Source organism: Chrysochloris asiatica, unplaced genomic scaffold (assembly GCF_000296735.1).
Source record: "Chrysochloris asiatica unplaced genomic scaffold, ChrAsi1.0 scaffold00016, whole genome shotgun sequence".
In the NCBI taxonomy this organism is placed as follows: Eukaryota; Metazoa; Chordata; class Mammalia; order Afrosoricida; family Chrysochloridae; genus Chrysochloris; species Chrysochloris asiatica.
Genome location: NW_006408534.1, coordinates 16,926,764 through 16,944,299, shown reverse-complemented (window position 1 = coordinate 16,944,299; position 17,536 = coordinate 16,926,764). Strand labels below are relative to the sequence as shown.

At 37.0% G+C, this 17,536-nt stretch overlaps 1 protein-coding gene across 1 annotated transcript in view; it reads right to left on the bottom strand.

The window, feature by feature from the left end:
• Positions 1 to 17,536, bottom strand: part of ITSN2 (intersectin 2) — a 171,018-nt gene that overhangs the window by 119,256 nt on the left and 34,226 nt on the right. The window contains exons 7-14 of the mRNA XM_006835299.1: positions 16,863 to 17,002; positions 11,873 to 11,936; positions 11,116 to 11,253; positions 10,255 to 10,340; positions 9,322 to 9,584; positions 8,143 to 8,292; positions 5,750 to 5,890; positions 4,351 to 4,438 (exon numbers count right to left, since the gene is read on the bottom strand). Coding sequence (XP_006835362.1) covers positions 4,351 to 4,438; positions 5,750 to 5,890; positions 8,143 to 8,292; positions 9,322 to 9,584; positions 10,255 to 10,340; positions 11,116 to 11,253; positions 11,873 to 11,936; positions 16,863 to 17,002 — 1,070 coding nt within the window. The remainder of the gene's footprint in view (positions 1 to 4,350; positions 4,439 to 5,749; positions 5,891 to 8,142; positions 8,293 to 9,321; positions 9,585 to 10,254; positions 10,341 to 11,115; positions 11,254 to 11,872; positions 11,937 to 16,862; positions 17,003 to 17,536) is intronic.

Below are 17,536 nucleotides of genomic sequence, written 5' to 3'. Positions count from 1 at the left end.
GCTCAGGCTCCTCCTCTAGTTACCACCATGGAGGTGCACAACTGGATACTGACAAATTAATGGGAGAAAGACTGTCTACTATTTTTATCTGTGAAGGTCAGTTAGGTATCTGTGTGTGCACAGCATAATTCTCGAGATAATTGGCGTCCTTTATGTTGCGGTTTTGTCTGTCAGGCAAGATGGGCTTGCTTTTTTTTCTTGCTAAATAGATAGGCCTGTGACCCCAAGGCTGATGTAATAAGCAGCTGCCAAGCTCTTTCTCTCTGTGCCATGGGAAAACTGTGGGGTCAGAGCTGGACTTTGTGTGTGTTGGGGGTGGGGGGTGTGCACCGACCTGCCTGAAGGCGTCTGGGCTGGGCAAAGAAGGCACAACAGGGAAGAGGAGGAAAACTGTGTAGAACACCCCCCCACACCTCCTTTTGCAAATGTCACTGCACAGCTTTTAGTGCTGGTCTGGCTGTAGCCCTGCCTTCTGAACTCCACCCGGGCAGGGTGGCTACAGAGGGAGTTCCTAATTGAGCGATTCCTAACTCGCAGTGTTTTCCTTTATAACGTGATTTTTTCACTTGTGCATGTGGGAAACTGACATCCTGGATCTTATGGTAGATCCAGAGCTCTGGTAGCTTCTCTGTGAGTGTAGTTTCTCTGGGTTTTCAATCCCTCCCCATGGAGCCTTTCCTACCTGGCTATCTCTGCTGCCACCAAACCAGAAGCTCCAAAAATATAACCTTGACAAATCTCACCTGAATTTAGAGATTGTCTCAAGAAAAGATTTGATGCATTAGACACTGATGACCGAAGACCAGAAGAACTGTGGAATAACATAAAGAATATCATATAGAGAAAGCAAAAGTTCATTAAGACAAGAAAGGAATAAAAGACAAAAATTGGATATCAGAAGAAAACCTGAAACTTGCTTTCCAGGATAGGGATGCTAGAGTTGTACAAAAACCTGGCGTTAGAAAACCAAAAGGAAAGAATATACTTAGCATTTCTCAAACTGAGAGAACTGAAAAAAATTTCAAGCCTCGATTTGAAACACTGAAGGATCTATGGGAAAAATATTGAATGATGCAGAAAGCATCAAAAGAAGATGGAATTCAGTCACTGTATCAAAATTCATGTGATCTATGTTCAGTCATTTTAATAGGTAGCCTATGATCTAGAGCAAATCGTATTTGAGGAAAAAATACAAGGTGCACTGAAGGCAATGTAAAAGAACAAGACTCTGTAAATTGAAATCTTTCAACAAACTGATGAGCACTGGAGGAACTCACACATCTATGCCAAGAAACTTGGACAACAGATACCTGGTCAACTGATTGGAAAAGAGCCTTCTTAGTGCCCATTCTAAAAAGAGGTGATCCAACGGAATGCGGAAATCATTGAATAATAGCATTAATATTACATGCAAGTAAAATTTTGTTTAAGATAATTAAAAAACAGTTGCAACAGTACATTGACAAGGAACTGCTAGAGGTTCAAGTAGATTTAGATGAGGACATGGAATGAGGGATATAACTGCTGACATAAGATGGATCTTGGCTGAAAGCAGAGAATACCAGAAAGATGTTTATCTATGCTTTTCTGACTGAGCAAAGTCTTATGACTTTGTGGATCATGACAAACTATTGATAACACTGCGGAGAATGGGTATTGCAGAACACTTGACTGTGCTCATGAGAAACCTATGCAGAGACCAAGAGGCAACTGTTCAAATAGAACAAGAGGATACTGAATGGTTTGAAATAAGGAAAGGTGTGTACTAGGGTTATATTCTTTCACCATACTTACTCAATCGGTATTCTGAACAAATAATCCAAGAAGCTGGATTACATGAAGAAAAATGTGGCATCAAGATTGAAAGAAGACTCATTAACATCTTGCGATATGCAGATGATACAACCTTGCTTGCTGAAAGTGAAGAGGACTTAAAATACTTACTGATGAGTATCAAACAAAGTCTTCAGTATGGGTTGCACCTCAATGTAAAGGAACAAAAATCCTCACAACTGAGCCAATAATTAACATAATATTTATTCAATCAAAAGATTGAAGTTGTCCAAGACTTCATTTTGCTTTCATCCTATCAACACTTATGGGAATAGGAACCAAGAAATCAGACAACGTATTGCATTAGAGAAAGCTGATGCACAAGACCTCTTTAAAGTGTTAAAGAGCAAAGATGTCAGTTTGAGGACTAAAGTTCATCTGACCCAATCCATGGTACTTTTAATAGCCTCATATGCATTTGAAAGTTTGACAAGGAATAAGAAAGACTGTAGGATAATTGATGCATTTGAGTTATGGTGTTGGCAGAGAATATTAAAAAGGATCACAGACTGCTAGAAGAATAAACAAACCTGTTTTGGAAGAAGGAGAGCCAGAATGCTCCTTAGAATCCAGGATGGGCAGACTTCTCTCTGAAACTTCAGATATATTATCAAAAGAGTACCAGTCCCTGGAGAAGGACACTATCTATGCTTGGTAAAGTGAAGGGTCACGGATAAAGCACAGTGGCAGCAACAATTGGCTTAAGTGTAACAATTATGAAGATGGCACCGCACCAGACAGTGTTTCATTCTGTTGTGCGCAGGGTCACTATGAGTCCAAACCCACTAGATGGCACCTAACAACAACAAACATGTTTGCAGGTTCACTTTTTAAACATTTTTAAAAACTGTTTTTTTTAGAGGGAACAAATTCTTACATGAATCATTCCTACCCCCTCCACACACAGAGTAGACAGGGATGGGCAACTTGGGCATTGGCTACCCAAAATGGGAAGGGCGGTGGGGTACAAACGCAAGAAGTGACTGGCTTACAAGCTTTCAAGAAGGAACTTAGACTAGAGCCAGGGGGCCTCGAGGAAGGCAGAATCTCCAGTGAGCAGTATCCAGTCTGCCTAGGCGGAGCTGATGAAATGAAATGCAGTTGGGTCTCTTGTGATACAATAGTGAATAATTGTTATCAAAACTGATTGTGAGGGTTGGAGGTGTAGGGGTGGACATTTTATAACAAGGAGGGGAGGGAATAACTTTTTAGTCTAGGAGCCGAGGTCCCTAGGACAATCAACGGAAAAGAGCCGAGAGCGGGAACCTACCCAGAGAAGCAGTGATGCCTGAGATGGAGGCAGAGACAATGACGTGGAGTGATGGAGCAGCTGGGGACTTCAGATCCAGACAGGGAGAGCGACTGTGTGCTGAAGACTGAGGGGGCGGGGGCCGGGGGTGGTATAGTGTAGGGGACTGGCTTTGGTTAGTTGATGATGCATGGAGGGGATTGTAACCATGGCAATGATACGATGTACGATAGAATGAATGTAAAACTGATGTTCTCCCAGGTAAACTATCATATAATTCACAATAAAACACTTAAAAAAAATGTTTCTTTTGCTACATCTTCACTGACATGCTATGCAATGCAGAGATTTTTTTTTTTTCTTCCAATTTTTTTCATCTTTCTGTTTGGAACTTGAGTCAAGAAATATGTTATAGTACTAATTATTACACAATTTGCAAATATAAATTATCTTGTAAAGATTTGTCTCACAGGTGTCAGAGGGTCAAGTTGGTACATTTTTTTTTAATGAACCATAGAATTAGGTAATATAAAGGATCTGGGAAGGATATGCCACTAGGCATAGGCACACAGTTGTACAAGCTCACCCTAGCACTCCACAGGCTTGGTTCCATGGTAAGGTCTCCTCCCAAACAGTTCTTTACCATCAATTTGGAGTTTTACCAAAATGCTCATGTAGTCTATGGTAGAGTTCAAATTTATATCTTGTTCAACTAAAATCTGATATTTTGTTTGCCAGTGAATTATATCAATAAAAGTATTATCAAAATAAGCATACCACAATTATTACTTATGTCATTATGCTAAAAAAAGATCTATAAATTCTACAGCATCTGATAATATACTTCATATTCTTTTTAAACAAAATAATGCCACTTTTTTTTTAAAGTTTTTATTGTGATTTGAGTGAAAGTTTATAGGGCAGATCATCAGTTTTACATTCAACAAATCATACACCTTATTTCATTACAGTGCTTATAATCCCATCCATTAACAGTATTTCTCTATATTCATTTTAGCTCTTTTTTAAACACTCAGGTATATATAATTTAAACCACCAAAGGGCATATTCTGCAAGCCTGCCTCCTGACCACCAGCTCTCGCTCAGTCCCTCCCTTTCCATGAATCTAGAATACTTGCTGCTCCCTCTCTCCATGTCCCCATCTCTGTCTCTGGTGTCCATAGTGCCGCTTTTTAAAGTAAAGAATATATGACTAATAGTCACTCAAAAAACAATAAGAGGAGCAAAACAAATCTTAAGAGACTTACCAGGAGAGTTATCAAGTTGTAGGTTTTTAATTCTTTCATTTAACAATTGCTTCTCAGGTACCAAATAGATAAGCTTATTTTGATATTCCTTATAAAAAGAAAAAGTACTTGATTAAATTCTGTAATCTTTATCAAAATTGTTTTTAAAAAACCTTACAAACACGACTTAATTACTCTTAAAACCTAGCATAGAAGCGATATATAATTGTAAAAGGCTTACAACTTATAAACAAACTAGAATTAAATGGTATACAATTAATTTTATGACTTAAAATGCCAATATTTAAACATAAATCCATTTGTGAAAATTTAGCTAAAATTAAAAGATGGTAAAGAAAGCCTTTGTAACTGGGGCCCATCTCGAAGTCTTCCAATTCTCAGCATACTAATAGATGCCAACAGGCACAGGCTAAGGTGTCTTTGGTCGCAGCACCAGCACTAACTGGTATATATAATCATGTCATGATCCTCCAGGACCAATCAGTGTATCCTAAAGAGGATCTAAAATACAAGGACAGCTAGGGTAGAAGGTTTTAAATCAGATAGAAAATGTTATTTGGTCTTTGTTTATATCTGCTGTTCAAAGACTGATTAACTGCCTATCCATCCAGTAAGAAAAATCTGGGAACAGAATAGACTCTACAAATGCAGAATGCTCCCAGAGCCCTTATTCTGCAAACAGTAACACTAAACCAGACCTTAGTTCACAAGTAAAGAACAGAATTACCAGGTCCCTGTGGGATATAGTCAATATTCTCACCACAATCATGAAAAGAATAACTCTAAGTCAAAATTTCCTAAAAGTATATGCCACCCTCTCTTATTGATAAGGTTAGGTTCCAAAGACCAGGTTGTTACATAAAAATTGGTGTTATGTAAAAATAGAGGATGGCCACTACATATGATAAAATGGACGATGACTATATCATAACTACCAAATTATATTATTACATAACTGCTAAACTACGAAGAATCATAATCCAGCCAAGTAGACACATGAAGACACATAACTATCACAGTGTTACTTTTGCCTCATACCTTGATGTTTGTTATTTCAAGATGTATACCACTAACACGAAAATTAGTCAGCTAACAGACTTTTTACTATTATCATAAGTGTGAAATGCTGGATAACAAGATGATAATTGCAGAGTGGATGTGTTAACAATGACCATATTTTAATGTATAAGGATATGTTGCTGAGTACAGTCAAATCAATTTCAACTAATAACAACCCAGTATAGGGTTTCCAAGGAGCGGCTGGTGGGTTTGAACCACTGACCTTGTGGTTAGCACTCCAGTGCTTATTCTACAGCACCACACCAGAACTCTGTATAAGGGTGCTATACACATTTTTATTAAAGACTTAAAACTCAAAGTTTAACATATAGAGGCTAACCTGAAGTTCTTGTTGGAGTTGCTTGATTTCCATAATTTCCAGGTCACACTGCTTATCCAGAACTGCCAGCTCAGTCTTTTGCGTTTGTTTTCTGAGTCGGACATCTTGAAGTCGGCCTGAGATCTGTTGATGTTTGCCATTCTATAGAAAGAGCACATAAATATGTGGTAACATAAAATGCCAACAGAAGTGTTCCTATCAAGAATATAGTATTTATTTAATTACATTTTTAAAATGTCGTTGCTCACTCAAACTCAGTCTGAGAAAAAATGTCTAAAACTAAATAGAATGTTTTAGTTATGCCTGTTAAACTGAAGAGCGTTATTAGGAGGAAGCACAACCACATTCTCTCAAAGCACGAGAAAAGCACAAATATACTGTAAATTTTTCTGAATTTAGTATTTACAAGGCATGCAAAGGCATTGATTTATAACCTCAGAGGCAAGCTCAAAGATTAAAGAAAAATTACTTGCATGTGAAACTGAGCATTATCTTATTTCTTAGCTTTTATTTCTATGCTTAATTATGTTATCTAAAGCCATCTAATAACCTTTAGTTAAACTATGTGCAGGAAGACCTTTATACTTACAATTCTCTTCTCCTATACCAATACTCCTTTTCTTAAGCAAGGAGTATCCTTTTTCCCTACCTCATCTGTGAAGTAGAAAGCAAGCCAGAGAGTAGAAATTCTCAAGGGGTTAATAAGTAGGGTAACATAAGGTGGGGAAAATGAGACTGCTGGTTGAAAATGAACTAACAATGACATTTTTACTGAAGAGTATGTTTCATATTTGAGAAATACATGCTAAAATGAATATGCCTGTATCTATCCTAAAACTCATGCTAACATCTTCATCATTTATAAATTTAGGTTCGGGATCTTTCCAAACTTCTGCACATTAATTTTTGCTACTGCTTGGTAGCATTACCCTAATTCTTGAGGGGGAAAAAACCTAATTATAAGTTCTACTTTTAAGGGAAAATACATAATCATGATAATGGTTCAAACAGTCAAAAAACTATACAAAAGATATGAAAAGTTTTCAAGTACTATTGTTGTTGTTGTTATGTACCATGGAGATTGTGGTATCATTGCCTATGCATTTGAGCACATAAAATAGCAACTTTCTGATAAAAGATGTTATAACTTTTTATTTATATAATTCATGTCATCAATCAAATAAAAAGCTCTAAATTTGTATTATATGTTACATATACATTTTTTGCAAAACCCTACAACAGTTGTAAAGAACTACTTGGGAGAAGATTTTATTATGGGGTTGTGGTTGTTAAGAGCCGTCAAATTGGTTCCGATTCATAGCAACCCTGTATAGGGTTTCTGAGCAGCAGCTGGTGAGTTTGAACTGTATAACTTGTGGTTCAAACCGATCTTGTGCAGAGTGCTTAACCTACAGTGCCATACTAGGACTACATTATGGGGTTGTTTTTTGCTATAGGCATGTGCTATTCTAGGGAGATCGCAGAATGCTATGCCCTACCCAGATCCTTTGTATCTTTTCACTTTGTATTTCAAACAAAATCTTTTAATGACTGACATCTGATGTATAAAAATCAGTAAGCCTAGTAGGCAATATTAAGGATCCATGGTAGTATAGTGGATTACGAACAGGGATGCTAACTGCAGGGTCAGCAATTTGAATCTACCAGTCATTCCACCGGACAAAATAGAGGCTTTGTGCTCCCGTGAAGATTTACAGCTTCGTAAACCCTATACAGGATTGCTTTGAGTCAGAACAGACTTGGTGACACACAACTACCACCCACACCAGTAGAAAATTATTAGTTTTGTACCACAGACTTAAAGAATTGGAAGGAATATAGGTCAGCAGTTTTAAGTCAGTTTTCTTTTCAGCAATAAAACCCTTTCCCCTTCCCAAACACACACCTTAGATAAAATGCCAATAAAAACTAAATTGGTAAATGTGAAGCTTTCTTGCTATAAAATGGGGGTGGAGTAGAAGAGTTGGGGAGAAGAGAGCCCTGCTTTGCTGCCTTGGCTTCTACTCAACCCCCTTCTGATTATCCCTCTAAAGACCATCTTCTAGAGACCAACTTGAAACTGCAAGTACTGAGTCAGTGTAACCCTTGATTTCACTGAAAGCAGAGAGACACAGATAAGAGACATGCCTTGCCAAAGAGTACTCCGTGAATCAGCATCTGAACTAAAATACAACCAAATTCTCAGCATTTTGAGCCTCTGTCCTTTTTTACCCAACTATAGTGGTCAGTCTGTTAAAAGCATATATGAAAATATGACTAGTGAATCACACACAACACAGTTTTATTTTTAAGATATTTTTAAAACAATCACATTTTTTCAAGAGGAATCTCTTAACTTCTTCAGATACATTTCACTTAAATGTTAGCCATACCAGTGCTTCCAACTCAAGATGAAGACTCTTCTTTTTAGAGTTTAACCTGACAATTTCTTCCTGTTCTCTGTTCCTTTGATTGAGAAGCTCCTGTCGACGAATTCTCTCCCATTCTAAACGACGTTGTCGTTCAAGTTCTTGTTTTGCTGCCTAAAAAATAACTAAAATTAGCTTTCAAATAAAAAAACTTAAATCATTCAAAAATGTATGGGATAAAAAATATAAAGGCTAGACAGTTTACAACACCTAGCGGGCTTTTGTGTTGGAGGATGACTGGACAAAATCTAGTTTATTGATGGAGACCCTGAGAGATGCACACAGCTAATCCACTCAGCTTGGCTAACCACCCCTGGAGGTTCAAGTTCACCTATAGCTGCCTGAGAAGAAAGGCCTGGAGATCTAATTTGGAAAAATCAGCCAAAGAAGACCCTATGGAGGACAGTTCTACTGTGATACACATGCTAGTACTGGTGTTTATCAATAGAACTAATTTCATCCATCAAAACTTTATTGTTTCATAGAATTACCCTCTCATGAAATTACTTTTCTCTCAATAAGCAAAAAGACAACATCACAAATATAAATGTTAATAAAAGTAATTCAACTTTTTTCCTAGTAATCAAAGAGAAAAAAACTTTTGCTTACATTATTTCAGTGCATCCACTTAGTGTGTCCCACCCCAAGTTCTTTGAAACATAGCTGCCCTCCTAGGGACCTCACACAACACTATTTATTCCCAACATCTGTGTAAGACTACCATCTTGATTTCTCTCAGGACCTTTGTCTTCCCACTGCCATCTTTTTGCCCCTCCAATTCCTTGGCCTCTTTACCTATACCGTAAGCGTGCTTTCTTTAATAACCTGTGGGGACTAACTCCCTTCCTCTGGCTTAACCATAATTCGATGCAAAAGTTAATTCATAATCAGTCCTCCTCTGACTGAGCTATCTCCTGAAAAGATGCTTTCTTTACCAGCTACCAACCTGAAAGCTTCTCACAAACAATGACCCTTTCCCTCCACACAAAAGTAGAAAGATTTAGATTTATATAGGATAAGTAAAAAATGGAATGATGCAGAGGAAAAGACAACAAAAATTCAAAACAGCCATTTTTCAAGCAAGTGAAATCCTGTTAATAAGCATACTAATTTTCTTAGAAAATAGAATAATGTAAAAGTAACCTCTCTTCTTTCTATTTCTTTTCTCCTTTCTTCCTCCCGTTGTCTCTCCAACTCCCTCTGTTTCTCTAGGCGTTTCTCTAATTCAAGCTGCTTCTTCCACTCCAGTTCTTGGAGTTCTCTCTGCTTGCGTTCCCACTCCTCCTTTTCTTTCTGGGCTTTCCGTTCTGCCTCCCTCTGCTGCTGTTCCATCAAGGCTTGGCGTCTCTTTTCCAGTTCCATGTTTCCTCGTTCATAGTTGGCTTTCCACTTGTCCTCGAAAGTAACTGAACAAGACAAATTGTGTACATTTTCTCACATTGAGAACTAATAATCTGGTCTCAGGATCCTCTTGCCTTGTATTGATTTGAGTACTAGTACTTTTTGGATACTTCTCTTAATCTTAACTCAAATGTAAATAGGAAAATAACTACTTTCTAACAAGAACATTATTTTAGAAAATAAATATCCAAGTTTGAATCTATTCTGGAGAAATAATTTTACTATTCCTGCCAATAAAAATATTTCTCCACTTATTTTTTACATTTTCTTCAAGGACAAACGAAATTATATGGCTACATATTTGTTTTATTTAATATAATCATTAATTTTTTAATACTTTAAAACATATTGATGTAACTTTTTAGCAATATTTAAATGTACATTTATTGAAATGCTAAAGATGTAATCACAAAGCTTGCTCTAATGATTTCATTTAAAGTAAGAGAAAGTTTAACTTGGATGACTATACTCATGTGAAACACACACATGATCTCTTCTTCCTTCATACTGCTCTTCTTAATTTTGCCTCCCTTAATTTTATGGATGTCAATATCCATATCTCATCCACCAAATAGTTTATCTGGTACAATGTATCAAAATCTGAACATTACATTTCAAGGATAAAAAAGGTAAGAAAACTCACTATAAATATATAATTTAGACACTGAATGGTACCTGGTAATTTTTTCTGAGGTTCTTCTTCTTGCATTTTCTGATATGAAGGCAGAGTTCCATTAATGGAATCAACTTGCTTTCCTCCTCTAGGAAAATGAAACAAATAAATGTAGCAGCAAACCATAATCAGACTACAATCTGTAAATGTTTAGACTAGACAAGGTGCTCTGGTAGCATAGTGGTTACGAATCAGGCTGCTAATCTCACGGTCAGCAGTTCAACACTATCAGCTGTTCTGCAGGAGAAACATGAGGCTTTCTGCTCCCATAAAGATTTACAGCCTGAGAAACCCTATTCAGGGTCACTATGAGTCGGAACTGAGTCCATGGCACATAACAACAACAACATAATCTGAATCAAGCAATTTGGTATTGACAGGGATTTCAGTTGATATTTAAAACGTGGGATGTAGTTTTGGTGTTCTGGTATGACACTGTAGGATATGCACTGTACTGCAAACAGCAAGGTCAGAGGTTAAAATGCTCCTTGGAAACTTTCTATAGGGTCACTATGAGTCAGAACCAACTTGACAGTACTTAACAATAACCACATGATTTGTACTTAAAACGTACAAGAGCATATGGTTCTTAAACTAGACAGACCTGGATTCAAATTGTTCTTGGATATGCTTATTACTCTTAATCTCTTTAATAATCAGTTTCCTTAACTATAAAATGATAAACACACACCTGCTTCTAACATGAATTCCTTTCCAGTGTAATTTATTAAACTAAAATCAAATAGCAGAGTAAATATTTAACTCTCTTCTAAACTAGAGCTGAGGCCTCAGGAAATTCCAAAGTAATAATCAAGTTTGTCAAATGATCAAAACCACACCTCTTCACCTCCAGATGCACTTACCGGAAAGATGGAGGAACAAGCTCAGGAGGTAAAGTCAGTGGTAGTGGCTGTCCAGCTTTGGCCATGTCAGTGAGATGCATTGCAAGGATGAACTCTTCAGCTTTTAGCTGTCCATCACCATCAATGTCAGCCAGAGTCCTAGAAGAAAATTTAAATTTCACAACTTGTAAGTGAAAGAAAGACTATTTGTAGTTTAATATTTTCAGAAAGAGTTCACTATTTTATTTTTAAAGTATGAATAATGCTGACAATTCTTATTCAGAAAAAAATTTTTTAAAGCTGGGTTAACATATTTTAGTGAACTGTAAATATACACAGAAAAGTGAGCTAATTTTTATCATTAATTGTACATACCAAAGACCAAAGAAAAAGCTTTTGAGAGCGAATGGGAAATATCTCTTCTGAGAAGGTAACTATCTTTTTTCATGGTAAATTTTCCTATCAAATCATATTTAGCTATACATTAAAAAATGAGATATTCTGATCCTCTTTAGAAGACATTATATAAAAGCAAACAGTTTTGTTTGTAAAATAATTAAATGCCAAATTTTCAAGAATAGTATTTGGAACTTGCTTTCAAGGTTACATTAACTTTCAAATGGCTGCTTTTATGGAGCATCATAGAGTCACAAACTTTTACAGGAACTATATTGCCATGTGTCGTAATCAACTTCAATGGCAACTAAAACAACAGTAGCACATTTTTCTTATAACAGAGGATGATTAGTTAAAAATTATAATTAAATGAAAAACTCACCAAATAGTAGCTAGCTGAGTTTGAGAAAGATTTGACTGAAGAAGGGCATTTCTAGCTTGAAAACCTGATGGAATGAGAAAAGCATGAAGAAAATTAAATTCATCTGCTTTCTTTAACAGTAAGTTGTTGTTGTTGTTGTTATGTGCCGTGGAGACAGTTCCGACTCATAGCGACCCTGTACAGGGTTTCCCTGTTATAGGTTTCTGAGACTGTAAATCTTTACGGGAGTAGAAAGTCTCATTTTTCTCCCGCGGAACAGCTGGTAGTTTCAAACTGCTGACCGTAAGATTAGCAGTCTGATTCGTAACCACTACACTACCAGAACTCAGTAAGTAGTACTTACAAATTAAGTACAGTACTGCTAACCTGGAACTTCTTTATTTTTTAGCGCAGTCTTTAGTTTAATAAAAAAAACTAAGCAGGAATTCAAAGTTCCTACACATCTCTCCCTCCCCATCCCAACACACACACACACACACATACAGTTTTCCCTATCATCATCTTGTATTGTTGTTGTCAAGTGCCATGGAGTTGTTTTTGACTCATAGCAACCCAGTATCAGAGGGTTTAAATATTTGGCAGAAGAATAAAGCTTCATCCTTCTCCTGTGGAGCGGCTTGTGGGCTAGAACAGCCAACCTAGTTCGCAGTTCAGTGCTTATCTTATGGAGCCACCATTGCCCCAACACCTTGTATTAGTGTGGGAAATTTAATATTTCCCACAACTTAATATTTATTGAATACTTACTATGTGTTACTAATCAACTTCTCCACTTTTTGTAAGAGGCTTCCTGATCTGTAATATTACTACCAGGTAACAATCAAAGCAGGCCCAGGAATATATTCTAGAACAGAAAATTTTTGTTTGCTTCAAGTATTTCCTCTTGGTGAGTAGGTCCACGGCTTCAGAAAATTGCTGTTTGCTTCAAGTATTTCCTCTTGGTGAGTTAGTCCATGGCTTCATGACCCCTGGATGATATTGCTTCTTTAGGGATGTCACTTGACCAGTAAAGCAGGTATTGTACCTCCCACCCCAGTTGGCTGAGCCATGAGTAAGAGAAGAGCAAGCTCCTACTCTGAGCTCATCCTGAGTCATGGCCCATCCCAACAACTCTGCATACAAGACAGTGATTCTGCCAGCTCTTCCCCACCAACAGCTCCTACTAATGAGCTAATAGGAATGCAGCAAAACCCAATGTTTCATTTGAGCTTGAGGACTTGATTTTCAAAGCTATATGTAATATATAAAACAAACAAAATATCATGTACTGCAACATATAATTGAATGTGTACATTATGTAACTGTTAGTCTTTATTCATTTTATTTTCTTATCTGGCCATCTAACAGAAATTATACTAAAAAAACTGGAAAGAGCTTATAAACTCACTCTACTAACTAATCCTCAGTAGATTTCTCATAAGAAGTGAGACCTGAGGAGGTGGTGCAGTGGGTAAGTGCTTAGCTACTAAGCAAAAGGTCTGAACCTACCAGCTGCTTCATAAGAATAAAATGGGACAGTCTGCTTCTGTAAAGATTTACAGCCTTAGAAGCCCTATGGGCAATTCTACTGTGTCAAATACGGTCACTCTGAGTGGAAATCAACTCAACAGCATTGGATTTGGTCTTGAACCAGATGACTGAAAATAGAACCTTTAGTATTCAGCACACAGAGCAAACAGGAGAAAGAAGAGATGGAATGTAGGTTAAGAGTCTACATAGCTAGAGGGTTTTAAATGTGTGCAAGCAAAGTCTGAATAATACAAAGGGCTACCAGAGAGCCAGCAAAGCACTCTAGTAAGAAAAGCTCACTTGAACATGCTATACTCTTGGTCTAGCAATCCTTTGGATATCCTGTTTCCTTTGCATGGAATGACAGTTCCTCTATTTTTTGCCTGGTAGTTTATTTATTCTCTAAGATCCAGCTCAAATGTCATCTCCTCTGGGAAACCTCTCTTTCGTCCTCAGTTAGTCACTTCCTCATCTATATTAATTATAGCTCTTTTAAAGCATTAATCGATTACTGTGATTTTGCAAGCTATAATATGAACTCCACAAAGTATAGAACACGTCCCACCCGACCTTTGTATCCCAGTGCCTAACAGAGTGCACAGAAAACATTTGGGCTCAACAAATATTTGAAATAATGAGTTAATCTAAATAAGTCAATGATTAAAGATTTCGAGAGAAAATGAGAAACAAAAAGAAGAATATTAGACCACCAACTACTAGATTCATTGAACAAAGCATAAACATATATCTGCACATGTCTGGGACTCATACTCAGATCCAGAACACTGAAAGTAACTACTCTATTCAAAGAAAACCTGCTCTTAATCTGTGGATATACAGCTTTAGTCTTGTAGTTCTTAGAAAAAAATAACATTCTCCAAAAACAGCACAACCACCACCTTCATATAACATGGCACATACAAAGATCATTTCTTCATTGTTAGTGTCACCATTAAGGTCCCAGGATAGCACAAGAAGTCTGTACTTAGCAACTAACCTAAAGTCTGGCAGTTCAAAGCCACCCAGTGGTGCCATGGAAGAAAGACTGGTGATCTGCTTCCACAAATATTACAGCCAAGAAAACACTATAAAGCAGTTCTACTCCATAACACATGGGATTGCTCTCCATGAGATAGAATCAACTTGATGGTAAAGGGTTAGGGTTCCTGTAACCCTGGTATATTCTAACACAAAACTACCTTTTTATATACTATATATGGCTTCGAAGGAGCAGCTGGTGGGTTTGAATTACAGAACTCATGGTCAGCAGTCCAGAACTTATCCTACATTACCATGCCAGGACTATATACACATAAAATGTGCTAATCCTTACCACCACCCACAGAGAGATACAGAATACTTCCATCATACCAGAAGGTTCTTGTTAGCAGTGCAACTAATAAACTGGTTTCCATCACTATCAAGTTTTCTCTTTATCAGTTTCACAAAAATGGATTAAATAGTACGTTTTATTTTATGCCTGCCTTTTTTCATTTAATACATCTGTGAGATTCATCCATGTTCTTATATAAATGTACCACAATTTATATAACCATCCTTCTACTGATGGATGGGGAGCACAGTGGCGCTGTACGATAAGCAATGAACTGTGAACCACAAGGTCGGCACTTCAAGTCCACCAGCCACTCCACGGGAGAAAGATGAGGCTTTCAGCTCCAGCAAAGATTTACAGCCTCAGAAACTCTATACATTCTCAGAAACTCTGAGTTGGAATCGACTGGACAGTATTTAACAACAACATTGATGGATATTTAGGTTGTTTCTATTTTTGACTACTTTGATTGATTGTGTCATGAACATTTCTTTAAGTAATTTGAGAAAGAAACTTCTTTCATGCAAAATGTGAGACCCAAAGAAGTTCATTTTTCCAAGTAGTGGTAATTCTGACCTTTAAATACCATATTTCACAGATGCTAAGATGCCATCAATTAGGGCACACTCATCTTTTGTTACATTAAGAAAGTATAAAACATTGCCAAAAAAACAACTACGCTACAATGCTAAAAGTCACTTCTGATTATAATGCACATCTGTTTCAGAGATGTTAAAATTTTTCTAAGTATGACTTAAAAATATACCTTGCTTCAATCAAATGATTTGATTAAAATGTTACAGAAAATTTTAATTGTGTAATATTTGATATCTACAAAAGAACATGTATATATAATGTATAAGAAAGATGATGTTTTTCTCATGTGCCATGGAGTCAGTTTCAACTCACACCGACAATGTAAAGAGTTTCTGAGGTTGGAAATCTTTACAGGAGCAGAAAGCCTCATCTTGCTTCCGTGGAGCAATAAGTACATTTGAACTACTGACCTTGCGTTTAGCAGCCCAACTCGTAATCCACTACACTACCAGTGAATTAAAGTATAATAATAAAATTGTCATCTATGAACCTACACTCAAACTTAACTAGATGCTTACTCAAGCTTTGTCTGTGCTCTGTGACTTTATCCTGGTGCCTTCCTCACAAGAGGCAATCACCATTCAGAATGGTGTGTGCATACTTACCTTGCTTTAAAGAAAAGCAAACACTTTTCACCAGATAATCATGTGTCCTTAAGAGAAAACCTGTATAATTTTATTTGTCCAATCAATTCCAAAAGTCTTATTCTCCTCCTTCCCACTTCATAACTAAGGGCCCCATACTCTTTTCACAGACTGATAAGTGTCCAAACAGGCCAGCACTCTCTGCTCTAGGGTACCTTCTCTGTCCTCTAAAGCGCTCAGCCCCAATGTCTATGTGTTAAAAGTTACCTCTTTCATGATGAAGCTTAAAAGTTCTCGTCCATGATTTTATCTGATCTCTTCAGTATTCTCATTTCCCATTCTATTTTCCCTAGTGTATTAAAGTTCCATTATTTTTTAAACACTTATTTCACTCTGCCCTACATATTTCACTGCTGAGTGAAGAGAGAAGAGAAAAATTAAAAGGCTGGAACTCTACTTGCCAATTATCCTTCATTTATATCTCCTTTGCAGTCCTCACACAATTAATAGTTTGGATAGTATTCTAGCCTGGACTCAAAGCTACTATACGGAACTAACATCAAGTCTGATGGTGACATTTGGACTGAAACAGTTAAAGGTAAACAGTGCTAACTAGAGATTTTGGCAAGGCAAATCTCAGAAAAGGTCCAACCTCTTTCCTGAGAAGGGACAGTGAACAGAGGCTAAGTTGCTCACTCTCCTGTCACTGGAGGATTCTTGGTTCACTGCAAAGCTTGAAGGCTAAGGACTTATTTTTTACAATGGAGAGGTTTCCTAAGAACTTCAGGTAGTATTCATCTTTGAACTCTTACCCAATTACAAATTTGTAATTATCAAATGCTGCCAATTATTTTTGGATGCAAAAACTTTTGATTACTACAACATATATATTCAAATACAGGTTCTTGACTAGAGTCCATTTAAAAATTTTTCTCTCTCATACTCGTAAGCACCAGATACCACTTACCTGAGAGGTATCCACTCATGCTTTTATCAAGACTGTTAAATTTTTGCCGATATTTTAATCTTGAAGGCTGAGGAACTGCCCAGTCTGAGGTTCCTGTCTTGGGTGAGTTCCCCGAGAGTGAAGCAGTTGATGAAGTTGAACTGTAACAAAATTAATATAATTTTTTTATGTTACTTTAAAAAAAATTATGCTTATGGAGCAAAGACATTAATAACTGTAGTTTACATAATGTAACAGCAATTGTTTTGTATTTGATATTTTCAAAATATTATCTTTATTCTTTTATTATTATGGTTTAGATAAGTTTATGGAGCAAGTTAGTTTTCCATTCAATAGCTTATTCATTTTTGGTTTCATGCCATTAGTTATAATCCCCTTTTCTTAATAAAGCAAATACTCACATGAAGCATAAAATTCCATGTTTATTATTGTTTTTATTAGTTGCTATCGAGTAGGTACTGACCCATAGAGACCTTATGCACAGCAGAACAAAACACTGCCCGATCCTGGGCCGACCTCACTACTGTTGCTACGCTTGAGTCCATTGATGCTGCCACTTTGGCCAATCTATCTAGTTGGGGGTCTTCCTCTTTTTCTCTGGCCCTCCACCTTACCAAACATGATATCCTTCTCCAGTGACTGGTCCCTCCTGACAATATGTCCGAAGTATGAGA